The sequence below is a fragment of the Hypanus sabinus genome, chromosome 21 (genome assembly GCF_030144855.1).
Source record: "Hypanus sabinus isolate sHypSab1 chromosome 21, sHypSab1.hap1, whole genome shotgun sequence".
Lineage (NCBI taxonomy): Eukaryota > Metazoa > Chordata > Chondrichthyes > Myliobatiformes > Dasyatidae > Hypanus > Hypanus sabinus.
The window spans coordinates 51,407,598-51,429,450 of NC_082726.1; the positions used below are offsets into that span (position 1 = coordinate 51,407,598).

General features: G+C 43.7%; 1 protein-coding gene and 1 long non-coding RNA gene across 6 annotated transcripts in view; one reads left to right on the plus strand and one right to left on the minus strand.

Moving 5' to 3' along the window:
- Positions 1 to 6,346, plus strand: part of LOC132379044 (uncharacterized) — a 44,572-nt gene extending 38,226 nt beyond the window's left edge. The window contains exon 4 of the long non-coding RNA XR_009507275.1: positions 4,872 to 6,346. This is a non-coding gene — a long non-coding RNA (uncharacterized LOC132379044). The remainder of the gene's footprint in view (positions 1 to 4,871) is intronic.
- The window catches only part of LOC132379043 (PH and SEC7 domain-containing protein 1-like), a 222,282-nt gene that overhangs the window by 108,939 nt on the left and 91,490 nt on the right, over positions 1 to 21,853 (minus strand). For 2 of the 5 annotated variants that reach the window (XM_059946520.1, XM_059946519.1), the window contains one exon: positions 6,469 to 6,522. In XM_059946520.1, coding sequence (XP_059802503.1) covers positions 6,469 to 6,522 — 54 coding nt within the window. Of the gene's footprint in view, positions 1 to 6,468; positions 6,523 to 6,745; positions 7,053 to 15,190; positions 15,868 to 21,853 lie in introns of those variants that run through there. The other 3 variants (XM_059946522.1, XM_059946526.1, XM_059946523.1) reach the window with 3 other exon arrangements.

The following is a 21,853-nucleotide window of genomic DNA, read 5'->3' on the forward strand; positions in this document are numbered from 1 at the left end:
CAGTATGGCAAGATGGGACAAAGGTTATTCTATGACTTTATGCCTTCATCTTGGCCCTGAATATTCCCAGGAAATCTGAATCCACAGGGTAGAACCCTCTGATCAAAGGTGGAGAGGGTTTCCTCCAGCATCTCCAATTTCCTCCCACATCCCAAAGATGTGAAAACAAAGCCTAGTTTGTCATTAACAAGGGAGTGCTGCCACAAGAAAGCTGCATCCATCATCAAGGACCCCCACTACCCAGGCCATACTCTCCTCATACTACTACCATCGGGTGGAAGGTGCAGCAGCTTTATTTCCCAAACCACCAGGTTCAGGAGCAGTTATTACCCTACAACCATCAGACCCTTGAACCAGTGTGGGTAACTTCACTCAGTTCAAGTCTGAACTGATTCTACAAACTGCAAACTCACTTTCTAAGGGCTCGACAACCATGTTCTCAGTATTATCTATTTAATTTGCATAACTTGTCTTCTTTTTCACTTGGGTTGGTTATCAGTCTTTATGTAGCTTTTTTTTGTAAATTCTGTGGCATCTCTTTATTTTGCAGAAAATGCTTGAAAGAAAATAAATCTCAAGGTGGTCTATGTGACACATATGTACTTTGATAATAAATATGGGGAGAATTTAGAAAATGGGATGTCAGATTAGAGTAAACAGATTGTTGATCTCCTGATGAAGGGTTTCGGCCCGATACGCCGTCACTAGCTCCTCCTGTAGATGCTGTCTGGCCTGCTGAGTTCTGCCAGCACTTAGTGTTTTGTTGATCTCAGTGTGGATTTGAGGGGCTGAAGGGTCTTCTTCCCACACTCTATGAATCCATGACTCATTTTTTTTAACATCAAGGTTCTGACCAGGATCCACTAACACTCCCAGATTATTTTGAAATTTAAGAGAAGAATCACAGCATGCAACTAGTCAATGAATATTGAAGTTATTGGGATGTGGGGTTAATGCAACTGTTCATCAGGGATTAGATGAAATTCAAGAGAAGAACCACGTGAGGCAATCAGTTATTGAATATAAACGTTACTGAGATGTGTGGGCGGACAGAACCATGCATCTGGGCTAGATTCCGCCAGGTCTTTCAGTAATACATTAATCAAAGTTAAGAAACTAAGCTTTTTCCAATAGATACCTAGTGCCTTCAGCACAGAGCACTGCACAAAATGACTTACAACGTAGGGTTGCAAACAGAGAAAGAGGGGTGACTGATGATTGTTCTTGGCTCACAGAATTGCACCTGTTCACAATATCTGAACATTGAATTAAGGAAAAACACACACATACACACAAAATCCTCTCTCAGAAGTAGATGACTGTAGATGACTTCTCCTTCATCATCAGTGCAGCTAATGCTGGAACCCTCTGTCTGACAGCACTGTGGGTGTATCATCACCAGAATGAGAAGATGACACAATTCCACTAGGCATTAAGACACGGGAACACAGTTAGGACATTTGGTCCATCAAGTCTGCTCCACCATTCAATCACTTCCTCATTCAATTAGTGAAGAGCAATAAATGTGAGCTTTGCCAATTACACTGACATAAAAGAGACAATTGAAACAAATTTGAATTACTACAGCTTTCATATCTTTTATAGCCCAGGGTCATATTTGAACATTTTTAAACTGACTAATTACTGCATTTCCTGATGTTATGAACAGAATGCTATCCCTGATGAAGGGTCTCACCCTGAAAAGTCAACCGTTTATTCCCCTCCTATAGATACTGCATAACCTGCTGAGTTTTTGCAGCATTTTCAGAATCAGGTTCATTATCACTGGCACGTGACATGAAATCTGTTAACTTAGCACCAGCAGTTCAATGCAATACATAATCTAGCAGAGAGAAATAAAAATAAATAAAATTAAAAAAATAAACTCATAAATCAATTATATATATTAAATAGATTTTTTAAAAGTGCGAAAAGAGAAATACTGTATATTTTTTAAAAAAGTGAGGTAGTGTCCAAAGCTTCAATCCCATATCTATACATTTAAAAATATTGTGCATACTCTTTTCATTATTTTTATTATAATTTCCTCAGCCCTGGTGTCAGCCTTGTTCTTTTATATTAATGTTTGGATTTTGATATGGAAAAACTGATACCTCGTCAGGAAGCTCAGAGTAATCAATGGACGTGGATCTCATTTGATTCGATAAAGTGCCAGAGGCAGCGATGGCAAGAACTACTTTTAGTCACAGTGAAGGGCTCTACTCAGTAATACATTACTTGATAGGGTGTTGGAAGCAGGTTGAACAGCAATTTTCAAAATAAAGATTGTATTACAACTTGGAGAGAAAAATTATGATGTAAGCCAGTGATGAAACAGCTGGGGATTAAATGGACACAAATTACAAGCACAAGAGAATTTGTAGATGCTGGAAATCTTGAGCAACATACACAAAGTGCCAGAGGAACTCAGTAGACCAGGCAGCATCTATGGAGGGGATGAATAATTGATATTTAAATGGACATAAAACATTAAATGGGCAACTTTTTCACACACATTATTATCTTAAGTTTTTCTACGTCGTATCTGTGGGGACATATCAGAAATAACCTCCTTTAGATGTAAAGGGCTTTGACCATTAGACTTCAAGACATAGGAGCAGAATTTGGCCCATCAAATCTGTTCCGAGATTTGATCATGGCTGATTTATTATCCAGCTCAACCCCAATCTCCTGTCTTCTTCTCATAATCTTAGGAATTTCCCCTCGGCTGAATCATACAGCACAGAAGTCTTCTCAGACCACCAAGTTCATGACATCTCTTTGCAGCGTAATCAGGCCATCTCATTTCACACCTCTCCCCACCATCAAGGATATCTGCAAGATGCAATATCTCAGAAAGGCAGATTCCATCGTCAGTGATCTCCACCCACCATCTGGGTAATATTTTCATCTCAAGAGGTACAAGAGTCTTAAAGACCCTCACCTCACGGTTCAACAACTACTTCTTCCCTACTGCTATCAGGTTCTTGAACCAGCCTGAAAAGCCCTAACACGACCTCGGACTATACAATCGCTTCTCTCTCTTAATCTTGCACTGGGATTGTTATGTTAATCTTGTTGTTTATGTTTGCATGTTTAATTATATTCAATTTATGATCGTGTAAACTTATGTTAATTTACGTTTTGTAATGCTAAAAAGGTTACAAATTTTCATAGCATTTATATCCAGCACAAGTATTCTGATGATAAACAGAAACTTGAACTTGAGGTCAACAAAATTATTTCCCTCAACTGCTGATCCAGTTTCTCTCTGAAACTTTGATGCACATTTGCAGGAGGTTCTTAATCATTACCAATTGCTCCAGAAAGAAGTTTTTCTTCACACCGTTCTCCTGCATCTCTCCCCCAAAACCTGAAGAGAGTGAGAGAGAGTGGGGGGGAGAGGGAGAGGGAGAGGGAGTGTGTGTGTGTGTGTGTGTGTTTGTGTTTTAAATTCTTAGTCCTTATGCCATTGGTTACAGAGGGAACTTATTTTTATTTGCCTTATCTATAACAACCATAGTACATCAAAACTCATGTCAATCATGGCTGCAAGGAGAACATGCCTAACAGGCCTAAAATGGCTCAATGGGAAGCATCTTGGCACATTTTCTCTGTACCTGCTCAACTACCTTTACGCCCCTCCTGGCATGCGATGGCCTACACTCAATTCTTCCAACGTGATCACTGCTTATTAATAGTGATTGAAGGACAAACAGCAGCCAAGGCACCAGGGTAACAGAATATAGATCGGTCACAGTACAGAAATATGCTTTTCTTTGTGGGCATGCTATGCTCGCTCCAGAATGTGTGGTGACACCTGCCGACTCTCCTCAGCACATCCTTGGCTGTGTTGGTTGCTCGTGCACATTTCACTGTATGCTTTGAAGCAGACATGATAAACAAATCTAAATTCAAATCTGAAACCTGAACTTGAGGCCATGCACCAGAACACAAGCAAAGAGTGGGCAGGAGTGACCCTCAGTGCCCTGCTATTCAACATGATATTGGCTAATCTCCGAATCTTTCAAAAAAATTATCTACCTAACTTTAAACACTTCTGATGATCAAGTCCCCACAATCCTGTGCAGCAGAGAATTCCAATAATTCATCATCCTTTGCAAAAAGTTGGCATGCATCTCCTTTTTAAAATATTGTTTCCTTAATTCGTGCCTATGCCCCTTGTTTGTGTCTCCCATTGTTGAAAACATCTCAACATCCACTCTGTCATACCTCCCTCAGATGCTTATTTTTCTCAGTAACTTCACCCCTCATTCTTCTAAATACCAACACACACAGACACAAACAGTTTAACCTTTCTTGATAGAAAAACTAGCCCATCACATCTGTAGTAGCTCTCATGCAACAGCATTCTGGTAGCTTCCATTCTCCCAAGCCAACCCACAAATATTTCCCTTTCAATAATTATCTTTCTCCACATGGAATGTTATGACTGAATCTGCTTTCACCACTCATCCTTATAGTGTGATCTAGACCTCCAACCATTTGTTATGTAAATAGATTTTTCCCACTTGTCAATTTAAGTCCTTTTCCCAATCATCTTCATTCTATGCCCCCATGTTTTCGACCCGTGTTGTAATGATAATTGTTTCTTTATATTAACAATCCAAAACGATCATTTTAAAGATCTCTGTCAGGTCCTCTTTCATCCTTCTCCGTTCTTCTCTAACGAGGACAGACTGGACAGCTTTTCCAGTCTGTCCAGAGAACTAAGAATATAAGAACATTAGAAACAGGAGCGGGAGTAGGCCATCTAGCTTGTCAAGCCAACTCTGCCATACAAAAACATTATGGTTGATCTGACCACAGACTCATCTCCACCTATCTGCCTTTTTCCCCCTGTTATGAAGGTACCACAGCTCTGAGGGGCCGAAGGAGCGGGAGCAGCCTCCTCCTTCCGGAGAATCGCAAGATCGCTATTAATTCGGGTCTCGGAAGTGAGAGACAATGCAACGGTTCTGGCCATTGTTCTTAGAGGCACCTGTGTGTCCCTACTACGTGACAGCTACCATGGACATGGACACCCTCGGGCAATGTGGGGGTGGAGATTGCATCACCCTACTTGGATGGACATCTACAACTCTGCAAGTAAAGATAAAAGCGGACTGCAGGAGGCAGTACCCTAGCGATGCACCAGAAGAACTTGCTCGCTCAACGCTCCCGGGAGAGCTGGAAGCCACTCAACGCCACGTGTGTTCCTAACTCCTTTGCCTGGGGAGCGGGTGGCTGATACTACCGAGAAGGACTTCGAACTAACAACAGGGAAACCAACGCTCCCCTGATTTTTAACAGAGTGGCTTCATAAAGACACAGGCAAGTTTTCTTTTCGTTTTCACCAATCCCTCTAAAACACGTGAAACCCAACGATTCCTCGAAAGGCTAAAGTCTGCAGACTTCTGAATGACTTTTTATATTTCCAATGGACAAAAATATTATCCCCTAGACAACAGCCGAGATTACTTCTTAATGATGATTATGACTATACCCACGCTTTAGATTGAGTATTGGTGATGTGCATTATCTGAATGTTTGCGTTAACCTTACTTTTGTGCCCCTTTATAAATAAAAACGTTTGAAAATAGTGACATCAGACTTCAACGGACCTCTCTATCTTTGCTGGTAAGTTCTCCAGTTACAGGATACGTAACACCCCACAACCCTTAATTCCTCTACTATGCAAAAATCTACCCAACCTTGTCTTAAATATATCTGCTGAGTCAGCCTCCACTGCTTCATTCCACAGATTCACCACTCCTTGGGAAAAGCAGTTCCTCCTAATCTCCATCCTAAATTTACTCCCCCAAATCCTGAGGCTATGACCCCTTATCCTCATCCCTAGAATCACACCATAAATCAATTCTGCATCTTATCCAAGTTCTTCATAAGTACAGTGGCCAGAATTGGCAGTCCTCCAGTTATGGTCAAACCAGTGATTTATTACTTGCCTGTTCTTTTATCAGGTGTTGCTTTGGGATCTTTTGCATCCACGGTTCAGTGTCCCATCCAAAGGTAGGTGTCTGAAAAGGTGTGGCATTCCATCAGTCGAGGGATGCCAGTCTGGAGTGGGACTTGAAACCATCAGCCTTGTAACTCAGAGGTAGTACTGAGCCATGGCTGAAGAGCCTCAGCTTCAGTGGAGTGAGGGGAAAGGAGGCTAGGCGAGGTTAGAGAAAGCCTCAGCAGATTAACTGGAGGGTTAACACACCGAGGCAGGAGTGCTCACTCATTGGCAACCAGGTTTCCTCAGGCATTGGACTCCTGCCCGTCCATCACCCTCAGAACAAGGTCAAAGCCAGCAACTCCACCAGCCCCTCTGCAATCCACATTTCAGGCCACTGTCCCACTCCCTGAACCTCTGGGTGCCAGTGTGACACCGAGCCCCTCTCGCCAGCACACGTGATGTAGGGCCACGTTCCCCCATTGGCCAGCTGACTCTGCGCTTCTCACCTTGGACGGCGCCTGCAGCCTCTTCTTCTCTCTCTTGCGATGGACCAGCAGCATCTGGAAAGAAGAAATGGGAGTGAGTGAATGCTTCCCATGGAATGCACTGGGCTTATCACCCAGCAGAAAGCTCCAACTAGGTCACTCCAGCCTAAGGCTGGCATTGCGTCAATAATAATGTGCTGTTATAATGGACAAATATCACTGGAAAGTATTGGATGCATGGGTGTTTACAAAAGATGAAGCATGCATTGTTGGGTGACCAAGTAACTTAGTCCCTTACCCAACCCTTGTTCCTTCTCCTTCCGATTGTCAGTGGATGCATGGCTGGTTCCACCTCAGTTCTACCTTCTATTCTCTCTGAAGAACGCAAAGGTCTTCTTCTCTTTGCCGCTGCACGACAACTTCTCTTGCAGGTCCTTCCTTGTTCCCAAAGTCTCTGCTAGGCTGAGACTTGCCATAGCCATGGGACAGAGCAGGCACCACTGCTAAACGTGGCACCTTTTCCTTACTCCTGTTCTGGGGCAGTGGAGATGGGAGCGATGGGAGCAAGCGATGTCAGTTGGCCCCATGGAGATTTCGTTATTTGATTGTTGCTCCCTCCATTAGTAGGTCATAATTAGTAAACTCTTCAAATTTCTGAGAGATTGTCTGCAAAGTCTGATGCATACACATGAACCTCTGCAAATACAACAGTGACCATACTTCAAAAGTGCTTCATTGGTCATAAACTATGTGAGGATTGAGTCATAGAGCAATAGAGCATGGACACAGGTCATTTTGTCCAACAAGTCCATGTTAACCAAGGTGCCCAAACCAGTTAGTCCCAATTTCCTTGATTTGATCCATATCCCTCTCACCCCTGCACCTCCCTGCAGCTGTCAAAGTGCATCTGAAATGATACTATTGCCCTTCTTGAACTTCCTCTTGCTGATACTATTGAACCCACCTCAACCACTTCCTCTGGCAGCGTGTTCCATATATTCAACACCCTCTGCATGAAAAAGTTTCCCCTCAGATCCTTTCTGAATCTTCCCCCTCTCATTCGAAATCTATGCCTCTGGTTTTGGTCTACCCTACATTTACCATCCACATTTTCCATTCCTCACATGATTTTAAAACATTTATACAAGATTATTCCTCATTCATTCCCTGTACCAAGAAATAAAGACCTAGCTTGGCCAAAACCTCTCTACAACTCAGGACTTCTTGTTCATTGGACAACCTTGTAAATCTTTTCTGCATTCAAGTCTTTATTGCATCTTAAAGCAGCTCATGGTTATCAATATAGAGAACACAGAACAGTACAGCACAGGTACAGGCCCTTCAGCTGACAATGTTGTACTGAACTAAGTAAAGTAATAATGTCTAATTAAACTAATCCCTTCTATCGGCACATGGTCCATATCCCTCCCTTCTATGCATACCCATCTGCCTATCTAAATGCCCCTATTGTTTCTGCCTCCACCACCACCTCAAGCATAAATCATAGGAGTAGAATTAGGCCATCTGGCCTATTGAGTCTGCTCCGCCATTCAATCATGTTTGATCCTTTTTTTTCCCTCCTCCTCAACCCCATTCCCCGGCCTTCTCCCCGTAATCTTTGATGCCATGTCCAATCAAGAACCTGTCAATCTCTTCCTTAAATACACCCAACAACCTGGCCTCCACAGCTGCACGTGGCAACAAATTCCAGGCATCCACCATTCTCAATGTAAAAGATTGCCCTGCACATCTCTTTTGAACTCAGGATTGTAGACAGCATACATACTTTGCTAATAAATGTACTTTGAATCTTGAAAGTTTACCCACCTCATCTTAAATGCAAGACCTCTAATATCAGGCATTTCAATCCTGGGAGAATTATACTGGCAGTCTAATCTATCTATTCCTCTCAGAAGTTTATAAAATTCTATCAGGTCTTTCCTTGGCTTCCACCACTCCAGAGAAAACAAACCGAGTTTGTCGAACCTCTCCTTACAGCTCTGTCTGTCTCTCTAGGCACGTTATCTGATACAGACGTTGGTGACCATGGTTTTCCATATAGATCTATCCCTCATTCTTTGGATGACTTCCATTTCCTCAATGTGTAGCCACCTGGCTAGGCTTTTGATGTACGTAAGCCAAGGTCTTCCTCTAGGTTTGCTCCCCTCGATCTTTCCAGAGAGTATGAGTTATTCTAGTTCACCTTTCTGCACGACGTGTCCTAGGAATCTGAGTTATCTTTCTCTTATTGTTAGTACGAGTAATCTAACTGCTTGGGCTCTTCTGAGAACTTCTTAATTTGATGTGTGTGTAGTCCATGATATTTGTAACATTCTCCTGTAGAACCATAATTAAAGAGCCAACTTCTGAGTTTCAGTTAACTGAGGCAGAACAAACAAAACATGGAAATTACAATGAAACACAAGAACTGTGTGAACCACTTAGAAGGTTTACTCGTGTTCGTAAACCCTCAGAGAGACTGATAGAGACATGTTAAATTATGCATTTGTTTTGATCAATGTTGCTAATTGTTCTCCTTTTTAAGGAAAGGAAGATGTGGTAATATCACGTGTCAGAACGTGATTGGACAGAGTTCAGAAGATGCACAGAAATGAGTGGAAGATCGAGAAACATCGAGAAGCATGGTGCTGTAAGACACGTGTGGTTTTGTTGCTGTTGTAAATAAAAGTTCTATTCCTCCAGAGTATGTTTTGTTATTAGAAACCCACGGTATGTATAACAAACTCAACAGGAACAAAACCACACGTGTCTTACAGCACCATGCTGTTTCTAGCGCTCACCATGCTCGATGTTGCTTGATCTTTCACTCATTTCTGCGCATGCTCCAAACTCTATCCAATCATGTTCTGACACATGATTTCACCATATCTTCCTTTCCTTAAGAAGAAACAATTAGCAACATTGATCAAAACAAATGCATAACTTAACATGTCTCTATCAGTCTCTCTGGGGGTTTATGAACACAAGTAAACCTTCTAAGTGGTTCACACAGTTCTTGTGTTTCGTTGTTATTTCGATGCTTTGTCTGGTCTGCATCAGTTAACTGAAATTCTGAAACTGGCTCTTTACAGCTCATGCACATTAATTCAGGCAGCATCCTGGTAATCTTTTCCAAAGCTTCCATATCCTTTCTATAATGGGCAACCAGAATGGAATGCAATACTCCAGTTGCAGTGTAAACAGAGTTTTATAAAGCTGAAGATACAGTATCAAATTACACACCATCGGGGACATGATCAAAAGGTGATGCTTCAGGAAAGCAGCATCTATCATTAAGGACCCTCACCATCCAGGACCCCTTTTCTCTTTACTACCATCAAAGAGGAGATACAGGAGCCTGAAGAAGCACATTCAATGTTTTAGAAGCAGCCTATTGACCCTCCGCCATCAGATTTCTGAATGGTGCATGGCCCAACAAACACTATCTCACTATTCCTCTTTCACACTATGTATTTTTTTTTTGTAATTTCTAGTAATTGTTATGTCGTGCTGTACTGCCACTACAAAACAACAAATTTCATGACACACACCATACTGCCATGATTCCACATAAAAATTTACATCCACCTAGACTTCTCTGCAAACATTCATACTCTATGATCCTCTGCAAATATTGACTTAGTCCCAGGAATCTAGTTCCAAGTACAGACATGCTCTCAAGGATTGAATGTAAATATCAACAGCTTCCAGGCGCTCCATTTTCTATCATCTGGGAAAAAATGACAGGCGGGCAAAGGCAAACTGTCCATCACTGTGCAAATCTTATTAAGAACTAGCAAAATATGACCATAAAACCAAATAAATCGTTTATAAAAAAAAGTTGAATATGGACAGTATATAGGAAGCATGATATATCTAACTCCAAATTAAAAAATGGGAAAGACCAGTGAGCAAAATGCATTTGATGTGTTAAAAGGCAGTCAGCAATGTGCCACATAATAATCTCACCATCAAAATGGGAGACGGTGAACTACACGGCATGGTAGTAGCATGAATAGAGAATTGGATGAATGGCAGGAAACAGATTAACAGTAGACGGTGGTGGTGTTAGAAAAACTCAGCATATCAGACCGCATCTGTGGAGAATGAACCAAAGTTAATGATTCAGGTTAATCATCCTTCACCGGAACTGGAACAATGAAGGAGCAAGCTGAAGATGAGCCAGAGGATAGAGGGAACAAAAGGAGCATCTGTGACGGAGACCAAGGCTGTCCAGGTGACCCGATGATTTTTGGAGCATCCACATGATACCCTCAGTGGACACTTTATTAGGTAAACCTGTTTATTAATGCAAATATCCGATCAGCCAATCATGTGGCAGCAACTCAATGCATAACAATATGCAGACATGGTCAAGAGATTCAGTTGTTGTTCAAACCAAACATCAGAATGAGGAAGAAATGTGATCCAAGTGACTTTGACCGTGGAATGATAGTTGGTACCATACAGGGAGGCTTGAATATCTCAGAAACTGATCTCCTGAGATTTTCACACATTGTAGTATCTAGAATTTATAGAGAATGGTATGATAAAAAAAGACATCCATTGAGCAGCAGTTCTGTGGGCAAAAATGCCTTGTTAATGAGACAGGTCAGCGGAGAATAGCCAGATTGCGTCAAGCTAACAGGAAGGCAACAGTAGCTCAAATAATTATGCCATAAAACAGTGGTGTGCAGAAGAGCATCTCTGAACCAACACATCGAACCTTGAAGTAGATGGGCTACAGCAGCAGAAGACCACGAACATACACTAAGTGTAGCTGAATGAAGACAACCAGTTAGAAAAATATATAACATGTTGAAACTCTGATATGCAGAACAACTGATGGAAATACAGACCAGACAGCATCTGTGGAGAGAGAAAAACTGAAAGATTGTTACAGATAAATGATCTGGATCATTCTTATGCAAACAGGAAAGACTGATTATTTGCAAATGTGGAAACCTGTATTGAGTACTAACTGCTGTCACCTGCCTTGTGAAAGTACAAATTATCAGCTCTCATTAAAAGAACTTGTAGCGCTGTTTCAAAGATGACTGGGAAAATTCTCCCTCATGTTCCAGTCAATAATCATTGTCCAAGCAGTGTCACTCAAAATAGCTCATTGCCTGCTATTTCTGGAGCTTTCTGTGGCAAACCAGCTGCCACATTTCTTACATTAGAACAGTGAATACTCTTCAAAGGTATTCATCAACTGTAAAGCACTTTCAGAATTTATAGAAAGTGCTCTTGAAAGAGAGCTTTCTGTTCTACTCAAAACGTTGCAAATTCTGGAAATCTGACAGAAACACTCAGACTGTCTGGCAGCAACTGTGGAAGAGGAAAAAGAGTTGATGTTTCAGGTCAGCGGCCTACCGGATCTCCAACTTGAAAGGTTAACTCCGTTTCTCTATCCTTTGAAGGCCAAGCAGAGAAGTTGGCAAATCCCAAGGGCAGCAGCCAAGCGCACTAAAATGCCAAGAATTACTTACTGAAAGATTTTGATGAATACCAGCTAATAATATCATGTCCTTTGGAAATTTATGGGAATAATGTTTATTTTGAAATATACAAAACCACTCTCAGGTAGGACTCTAATCACCAAAATTCCAGCAGCAAATGGCACAAATCATGGAAGTGAAATATGAATGGAAGGCTATGTGGGAGGGAAGAGTTAGATAGACCGTGGATAAACATCATGGGTTAAACAGTACTGCGCTATACCGTTCCACGTTCTGTGTATGGGCCACAAGTCCAAACATCCCTACAGTGGTAGCTGGTGGTAGAGAACATGTATGGAAAGAGGCCCTTCACCCTATGGTGTCTATAATGATTATCAAACACCCAACATATTCTCATTTACTCTCATCTATACTGGGGTCAATATACCATTCCCAATTCATCTGTCAACTTAATACACACAAGGTGCTGGAGGAACTCAGAGGGCCGGGCAGCATCTATGGAAAAGAGTAAACAGACAGCATTTCAGAACAAACAGAGTCAAACAGGGCACTAAATATCATGCCACGTAGGAGGGAATGAGGTGAAACATTGGTGGGAATGCTCATCTGTAACTCCAGAGTAGGAACACTGATCTGCAGCTGCAATTAATTAGTACATGCAGGCTGATCTACAGCAATAACTTCCATGTCCTCAGTTGGTCTATTAACAAACCATCAACTTTTAACAATCTGTATTGATGCACCATAGAATGCATTCTGCCTAGATGCTTAATGGCTTGTTGCCCATAACCACAAGGAACTGCAGAGAGTTGTGGACACGGTTCATCACATCACAGAAACCAGCCTTTCCTCTATGGATTGTGTCTATACTTTACACTGCCTCAGTAAAGCAGCCAGCATAATCAAAGACCCATCCATCCCAGACATTCTCTCTTCTCCCCGCCCACTGGGCAGAAGACACAAAAGCCTGAAAGATCAAGACCAGTTTCTCTCCCACTGTTCTCAGACCTTGGAATAGGGGTCTTGTATGACAAGATGAACTCCTGGTCTCTCAGTCTACCTTATGATCTTGCACCTCATTGTTTACCTGCATTGCACTCTTTTGTTAGATTTTACACTTTATTATGTATTATTATTATTTGTACTAAATGCACTGTGTAATGATTTGATCTGTATAAACAGTACGCAAGACAAGCTTTTCACTGTATCTCGGAAAGGATTCTCAGGGTTGCATACCGCATACATCCTTTGATAATAAAGGTACTTTGAATCTTTCAGCGTGACAATAATAAACCAATACCAAAATGTTAGATGGGTCAAATGGCCTTCATACTCTTTGAACAGGGGAGGATATCACAATTTACATATCCCAGAATCCCATGCAAACAGATCCAAAGAACCGTTATTGGAAAAAAAAATACCAAAGGCACCCAAGTGACAACTCATACTTGAGTCTTGATGAAGGGTCTCAGCCTGAAACATCAACTGTTTATTCCCCTCCATAGATTCTGCCTGACTTGCTAAGTTCCTCCAGCAGTTTGTGTGTGTTGCTCAAGATTTCCCGGATCAGCAGAATCTCCTGGGTTCATATTTCACGATGTGGCTCTTCAAGTCTGCTCATCGTTTAATCATGACCGATTTTTCTTTACAACACCATTCTCCCACCTTCTGCGTATAACCTGTGACCCCCTTACTAATCAGGAATCTGCCTTCATTACACCCAAAGACTTGGCCTCCACAGCACTTGGTGCAACAAATTCCAGATTCACCATCCCCTACCTGAAGAAGTTCTCAGTTTTAAAGAGGCATCCCTTTATTCTGAGGGTGTGCCCTAGACTCTCCTACTACTGGAAGCATCATCTCCACGTCTACACTACCCAAGCCTTCCTGTATTCAGTAGATTCCAGTAAGATTTATTTATTGAGATACAGCGTGGAATAGGCCCTTCCGGCCCTTTGACCCATGCTGTTCAGCAGCTTCCAATTTAACCCTAGCCTAATCACAGGACAATTTACAACAAGCAATTAACCTAACAACCAGTACATCTTTGGACTGTGGGAGGAAACCAGAGCACCCGGAGGAAACCCAGGTGGTCACAGGGAGAACATACAAACTCCGTATAGAGAGCAGCAGGAAATGATCCCAGGTCTCTGGTACTGTAAAGCGTTGTGCTAATCAGTATGCGACAGAGCCTCCTTCCTCATCTTTCTGAACAGGATTGTCACATGCAGTCCACGTGTTACACCCGTGAACTTCCTCTGGACCCTCTGCTGGGTCAACACATCTTCCCTTACCATATGTGGTGCAAACTCCTGCCAAGGCCAGCATTTACCCGCCCCCCCCCATTCTAATTGCCCTTAACTTGGCTTGCTTGGGCATTTCATGGAGAACTTACGTGACAATTGCAATGTTTTGCCTGGAGTCATTAACAGGCCAAACCAAGTGTAGATTACAGATTCTCTCCCTATGGGGCACTCGAAAATCAAACGTTTTCTTAAACAATTTGATATCTTTGTCGGCAACACTATCGCCAATAAATGTTGGTTTTAACTCCAGATTATTAAAACAAGGTTTGTATCTCGGTGGTGCGTCTCGAACTTGTCACTATGCACCGCTGTAATGAAAAGCCATTGACAGAATTGTTGGGCTCAGTTTATCTCACAAGACGCTGTCTGACCTGCTCCCTGTTGCCAGCACATTCTGCTTTTAACCCTTACAATGCTACTCAGGCCTCTTTCTGCCAGTCCATTACATTACCAGTCCAGAGCAAATACTTGCTCTACTCCCCCTTTCAGCACCAGCAGCAAACAAGAATTAAGTTGCATCTAGGCATTGCCTATATCCTCCTAGAGCCATCTCTAGCCAGTGGTCAGTGAACTGTTCCCCGAAATTCACAAAAATTCACAGGCCAGGGGTACAGAAATAAAAGCATGCACAGCAAGATCCCACTTTTTTTTAAAAAAGGCTGGATGGCTGGTTTGTGATTGGGCACCTAGTGATGCAGGGTGAGAGGGGCACCCAGAGATACTCCCCGCCCACTTCCCTACCTAGCCTGAGTCCTCTCCTCATCTTCCCTGCAGGGCCTCCAGCCATGGGGCAGGTGGACCGGAAGCCCCTTGGAGAGGACATTTAACTGCCTGGCCACGCAGAACCCTGCTTTTTTAAAGCACAGTTAGGGTGCCGTGTCTGAGGGAGACAGAAAGGGTTAACACATCTCAGACACAAACACACACGAGGGAGGGGAGGGGTTGGAGGAAAATGCTCGTCCCATTCATACTCACAGCTCTCCCGTGGCCAGAACGGGCCCCGAGTCTCCCTGATGTTGCCAACAACACAGATTTCCTGCGGCTGTATCACCCATCCTGGCTGACAGTTCGTCAGCGCCGGCGCCGGAGGGGCTGTGTATAGAGAGGGTGGCTGGGCTGGGCTGGGCTGGGCTGGGACGGTCTCCGCTGCCCTCTGACCCACACCCTGCCCCGTTCGCAGGTCAGCCAGCTCCGGAGCGAGCCGACATGGGGAGGTGTGGACGGGTCCCTGGCGCCTCCTTCCTTCAGCTGCGGCTGTTTCCCGGCTACAGCGGCTCGGCTGCGTGAAGTGCTGGAGGCATTCTCTGCACGATCTCATTCAGCATGCTCACGCCTGGTTAAGGCCGTGACCTTGACATCCCGGGACCGCCGAAGCGAATGAGTTTGTTACTCACATCGGAGCGGGCATCTTCCCTTCAGGCACAGAGCCCCTCCGAGTTTACAGAGCAGCCAGATGTACATCTTCTGTCTCTGCATTAGTGCCTCACCTCATCTCTCTCTCGCATATCAGCCTCTCTTTCACGCTGCTTGAGAAGCTCATGTTTTAGCCGCCTCGCCAAATCTCCTTCGTCTGCAGTTCCAAACAATTCCTTATTTTCATGCATCGTCCTGCGAGCTTCACGTGAGGAAGTGCCTCTTCCCTTTCTCCCAACCACACCTCCAACCGCTGCACTTTATTCTATCTGTGTCACAAATACGTCGTCCCCTACTTCACCGTGCCTGGCCAAACCCTTCTTCCAAACTTTCCTTGGAGGTGGAGTTTGGAGGGAGGTGGGTGATAGTGGGAGGATTTGTCTCTATTTATATCTGTACACCTATGAACTCATCAGAACAAGCCTTATTTCTGTCAAAGGTTTGCATTTAGTTCCTACTCTGTCTTGTGACTCACCTTCAGGCCTCCCTCTCCTACCACTCTTTACCTCCCTCTCTCTCCTGTACCACACTATCCTCTTTTCTCTCCCTCTTCCTTTCCTTTCTTCTCTCCCCTTGCTTCCCACAACCTTTCCCTTTCCTCCTTCACATTCCTACCCTCCCTCTTTCCCCTTTCTCCCCAATCTCCCTCACCTCTTCTTTCTCTCCCCTTTCCTCCTCCTCTTTCTCTCTGCTTAACTCCCTCTCTCTCTTCATCTTCCCCCCTTCCTCCTCCTGTCACATTTCCCTCCATCCCTCTCTCTCCTCCCCTTCCTCCCTCTCTTCTTTCCTCCCCATCTCTTTCTCACTCCCTTTCATTCGTCCCTTTTTTCATTCTTGCTTTCCCTCTCCCCTTCTCCCCCTACTAACTCTCTTTCTCTCTACTCCCACTCGATCTCCTGCTAGGAATCCTCAGGTTGTCTGCATGGATGGAGGCAGGCAGGGAAATCGGAATCAACACTTTGGTCTCCTGTACATGTCGTGACATTCCTAAGGAATGCTGGCACTCTTCAAATTAAGGGATTGATAGCTAAACTCTGGATTATTGTAAAGCCATAATTAGAAGACAAACGGTTCTGACTTCAGTCATGAAAAGAGGTTACCAGGAGGACAGCTTCCGAGAAGAAATGCAACATCTCACTGACTCTACTCAGGCTCATTCTCACTCCAAGTGAAGAAATGATGTTTAGGACGCTATCGAAAATTAGAATCCTCTTTCATATTCAATGAAATTCCAGAGAATGGAGAGATGTGTTGATTGTCTGTCGTATCCAACAATGACAGGAGATCTGTGCAGGAGAATTTTTAATGTGGAAAAGCCATTGCAGAGGTATAGTTCCGCTCTCTCAACCCTGGGAATCTGGGTCCAGAGGCCCAAGAGGCCATCACAAATTAGGGTCTTCCTTGGTTGCAGTGGATGACCATGACCTCTGTGCCTTGTCATGCCCTTCGTTCTCCACAAAGCTTTGCAGAACGGCTTCCTGGCCAATGGATCTCTGTTGATTTCATCTGCCCAGTCCGTCGGAGCTGACTACGCTTGTTAAAATAGGCATGTATCACCGGGTATGAGGCCTGCCGGCTGCCCTCACCTGGCTTAAACTACCTGCTGAAGCCTTGTACCGGGGGTGTGGCTGCTGTCACGTGCAGCCAGCTACTTGGAGCCACAGATAAGAGTTGAATGTCCGGCGGGGCCCAGAAGTGGGTGAATTGCCCCAGAATGGGCATGGCAAACCATTTCAGCAGATGTGCTGTCCCTCCCTGGACACGCCATACACCCCAGAGGGAAATGGATTATGAGCAAACAAAAGGGATTAGTTTGACATCGTGTTCAGACACATCAAGGCCAAGGGTTCTGTTCCAGCAGTGTACTGTTCTATGTAGGCTCTATGCATCAGTAGTATGCAGAGACTGCATAAGTGTAAGACATAGTGCACTTCCTCAGAAAGTCCCCATCGCCCACCCCACCTGTAGAAAAACCATAAACCATAAGACATAGGAGCAGGATTACTCAAATCTGCTCCACCATTCCAGCATGGCTGATATATTATCCCTCTCAATCTCATTCTCCTGCCTTCTCCCCATAACCCTTGATGTTCTTGCTAACCAAGAACCTATCAAACTCTGCTTTAGATATACCAAATGACTTGGCCTCCGTAGTTGTCTCTGGCAATGAATTTCACATACTCATCACCTTCTGGCTAAAGAAATTCTTGCTCAACTCTGTTTTAAAGGGATGTTCTATTCTGAGGTTGTGTGCTCTGGTCCTAGACTCCCCCGTTATAGAAAACATCCTCTCCAGTGTGCAGTACCCGTTGTAGCCTAAATAGCCTCCTCAGGACCCATGGAACTAGTCAAACAAGATCCTGGGGGATAGGGTATGAAGTTGAATAGGAGTACACAGGAGCAGACTGCTAGCGACAAATAAGTGTAAGAGTGGGCCATTCTGCCCATTGAGCCATTTCTGCTACTCAACAAGGTAATGGCTGATCTCAACACCATTTTTCCTGATTCTGCCAATATCCAGAAATCCACCAATCTCTATTTGGAATATAAACCGTAACTGACCCTCCACAGCACCTCAGAGCAAAGGAGTTCACAGATCCACTGCTCTCTAAGTGAAGAAATTCCCCTTCATTTCAATCTTAAATAGCCTACTCCTTATCTTGAATATGACACCTCAGCCAGATGAAACATCCTCCCCAGCTCAAAGATTGTCAAAGTCTTGGAGAATGTTGTACATTTCAACGAGATCCCATCTCATTCTTTCAAGCCAAGAAGACTAGCCAACTCAACCTCTACGCACAAGATAGAACTACCATTTGAAGAACCAGTCTAGTGAATCTTCCCTGCACTTCTCTGGCATGGAGACACAACCTATATTCAATAATCCAGAGACTGTCAAACCACAGTGTAACATAATTGTATTCCAGTTCACTTGGAATATTGTGCTCAGTTCTGACGGCCTCATTTTAGGCAGAATGTGGAAGCTTTGGAGAGGGTGCAGAGGAGATTTACCAGGATGCTGCCTGGATTAAAGAGCATGGTTTATGAGGAAAGATTGAGTGAGGTAGATTTTTCTGTTTGGTGTGAAGGAGGATGAGAGGTGGCTTAATAGAGATGTATAATATGATAAGAGGCATGGTTAAAGTAGACAGCCAGAGGCTTTTTCCCAGGGTAGCAATGACTAACTCTAGAGGGCATAAATTTTAAGGTGAACAGAAGAAAGTATGAGGTGGGGGAGGGGGAGAATGTCAGAGCGAAGTATTTTACAGAGAGTGGTGGATGCGTGGAATGCCTTGCCATGGCTGATGAGAGAAGATTTGAGAGACTCCTAGATAGGCAGATCCTCCAAGAGGATTACAAACTCGTCATGGTTTGGAGGCTTGTGCACCTCAATTACCCAGAGAGCTATGTTGGCTGGAGTCAGGGATTTATGATTTGGCTCCTAGTAGGGTCACCTGTGCCAACAGGTCAAAGGGTAGAGGCCAGACTAAGAGTGATCTATGGGTCCTCCACGTTCGGGGGTTCAGATCAGGTCTAATAATCTTGACTAGTCAAAAATAATGTTACAGAAACAGCAATGAAGAATCCTACATCTGAGTAGCCAAGAACAAACGGAGATGGAGGACCTTCATTGCTGTCCTAAATGGCAGTAGTTTGACAAGCAATGAAGATAGGCACATGGTTGAAAGGAAAGTGGAGGGCCATGTGGGTGGGAATAGAATTATCTTGGACTAGATTAAAAGGTTGGCACAATATTGTGGGCTGAAGGGCCTGTACTGTGCTGTACTGCTTAATGGCTCTAAAATTATTTCCTCTACACCTTCCACTTTTGAGATAACAAATCTCTGTTGTATAATCACTTGGCTTCTTAATAAGACCTGTTCTGCCCTTACTGATCACCGTATGCTTACTGAGTCTGTTCCCAGCCCTGTTGCCAATAAGCCTCTCACTTATTCTAAACCCATGAGAATGTCAGAAAATTTACTGTCTGATCCCACCTTCTAGCCTTACGTCCACAGCCATGCATGTCACAGTCATCAAATAGACATCCAGGTACTCTTTATGTGGGATGAGGCCCACTGTTACTACGTCATTTTCAGGCAGTGAATTCCAAGTAACTAGCGGCCCTGAGTGAAATGGAGGTACAGGAGACTGCAGGCGATGAACGTCTGAAGCAAAACACAAAGCGCTAGAGGAACTCCAATGAGTCAGGTAGCACCTATGGAGGGAAATGGACAGTCAATGTTTTGGATTGAGATCCTTCAATGGACAGTCCAGATCAAGGATATCAACTGAAATGCCTTCTGCCCACTTTACTCCATAGATGTTACCTGAACTGAAGAATTCCTCCAGCACTTTGTATGTTAGCCCTGTATGAAAGCTTTTTTCTCATTTCCCCTCTAACATTTCCACTAAACACATTAAGTCTGCACCTCTAGGCTGTTAAGTGAATTTAATCCTTCTTATTGATCTATTACAGACCCTTACTTTAAGTATTCAGAGAAACTAACTCCACTTCTCCAATCTTTCCTTGTGACCAAGGTTTTCCCATCCTGGCGAATCTCTAAATGACTTCCACCATCTCTCATCTCTTAATTTTCTGTGTAGTTGGATCATCCTCTCCCGTCACCCCAGAGTTTCTCTTTCATTGGCTTGTGAATCAGATCAGTAACCTTCCAGTTGCGCTCCATGCATTTGGAAGTTGGGGATGGTGGTATGGCCAACTTTACAGCACCGGACACCCTGGCATTGATGCTGCAACCTTTTGCAGTAATGGATTCCGAATTGTGTGGCCTGCTTAACACAGCTTTACAGGCTGCTGTGGAGTGCAGAAATCAGTACAATACCTCAAGGGTGTCCTGAACGCTGTCCTAATTTTCATCCCATTTGCTCCAGCCAGCTTACTGACGGCAATGCATGTAAGCCACACTCCCTTGACGCTTCCTTCTGCATTGCGGTCTGCAGCTTGTAGGAAGCAGAGGACAACAGCGAGCAAACCGGATGATTTCGTGCAGAGAGATCAACCCAAAGACTGAGATGGCTCCAAGCAACATGTCATTGTCAGCCACATACCTGCAGAGAACTGTTCTAGCTCTGTACGTCCTGCTCGTGGGCCAGCTCGATGATCTCCGGCCATAGGACCACACATCACCTGAACTCATTTTAAGTGAGTCCATGCGTTCTCTTGTTGTTGGTTTTTTTTAAAAAGGACATCACCAGGAAGTGCAGGCAGGCAGCCTGCCCTTCGTTGGCTCTCTGCCAAAGCTGTTTCGACGTTACACTGGAGACTTTCTTTACACAGATATAGTGCCCTCAAAGAATCATTGTCCCTTTCTGCAGGCCATCTTTGGTTGTAAGTACGTAGTTACAAAACAATTGGTTAACCCTTTGGCACTAAGTTGTACTTGGCTGTTTTCAAAATAATAACACACTCATATAGCAGAAAAAGGACTTGTATTGACACAACACACTATAATAACCCTCAGAAGCATTCCAAAGTGCTTAACACACAAAGAGTGCATTAGGAGGCAGATTCATATGCCACCTTGCGCACAGCTCGGTTATATTCCGTCGGTTTCATCTACTCCTGGTGGCGATGGTGGAGGGTGGAATGTCTGCCAGGGCACCAGGATAACCCTCGAGCCATGGAATTTGGGTTAATTAATGACTTTAAACTACCCTAATGCTGTGAAGTAATTTTGCAGCTCTGTGTAACTCCAGTTAGACTAAACTTGGAGCATTGTGTTCAGTTCTGGTTACCCCATTATAAGAAGGATGTACAAGCTTCAGAGAGGGTTTACCAGGATGTTGCTTGGATTAAGTTCTATGTTCTGTGTTGCAAGTGAATGGCAGGGTTGAGTGGAACAGTGTGGAGAATCGGTTGCAGGGAAATTTAGTAGGGAAGGATTGTGAATCAGCCTAGGCTCAATAGGCTGAATGGCCTCTTCCTATATTAGAACATAGAACAGTACAGTACAGAAACAGACCCTTCGGCCCACAATATTGTGCCGAATCAATTAATTTAGTAATCAAATTGCCAAATTTACTCATTCTCACCTTAAATGCATGCTCTCTGGTAATAGACATTTCAACGCTAGGTAAAGGATACTGTCTGCCTCCTCTATCTATGTCGCCCATTACTTTGTAAATGTTCATCAGATCTCCCATCATTCTCTGCCACTTCAGAGAACACAACCCGAATTTGTCCAACCTCGTGCTATAACA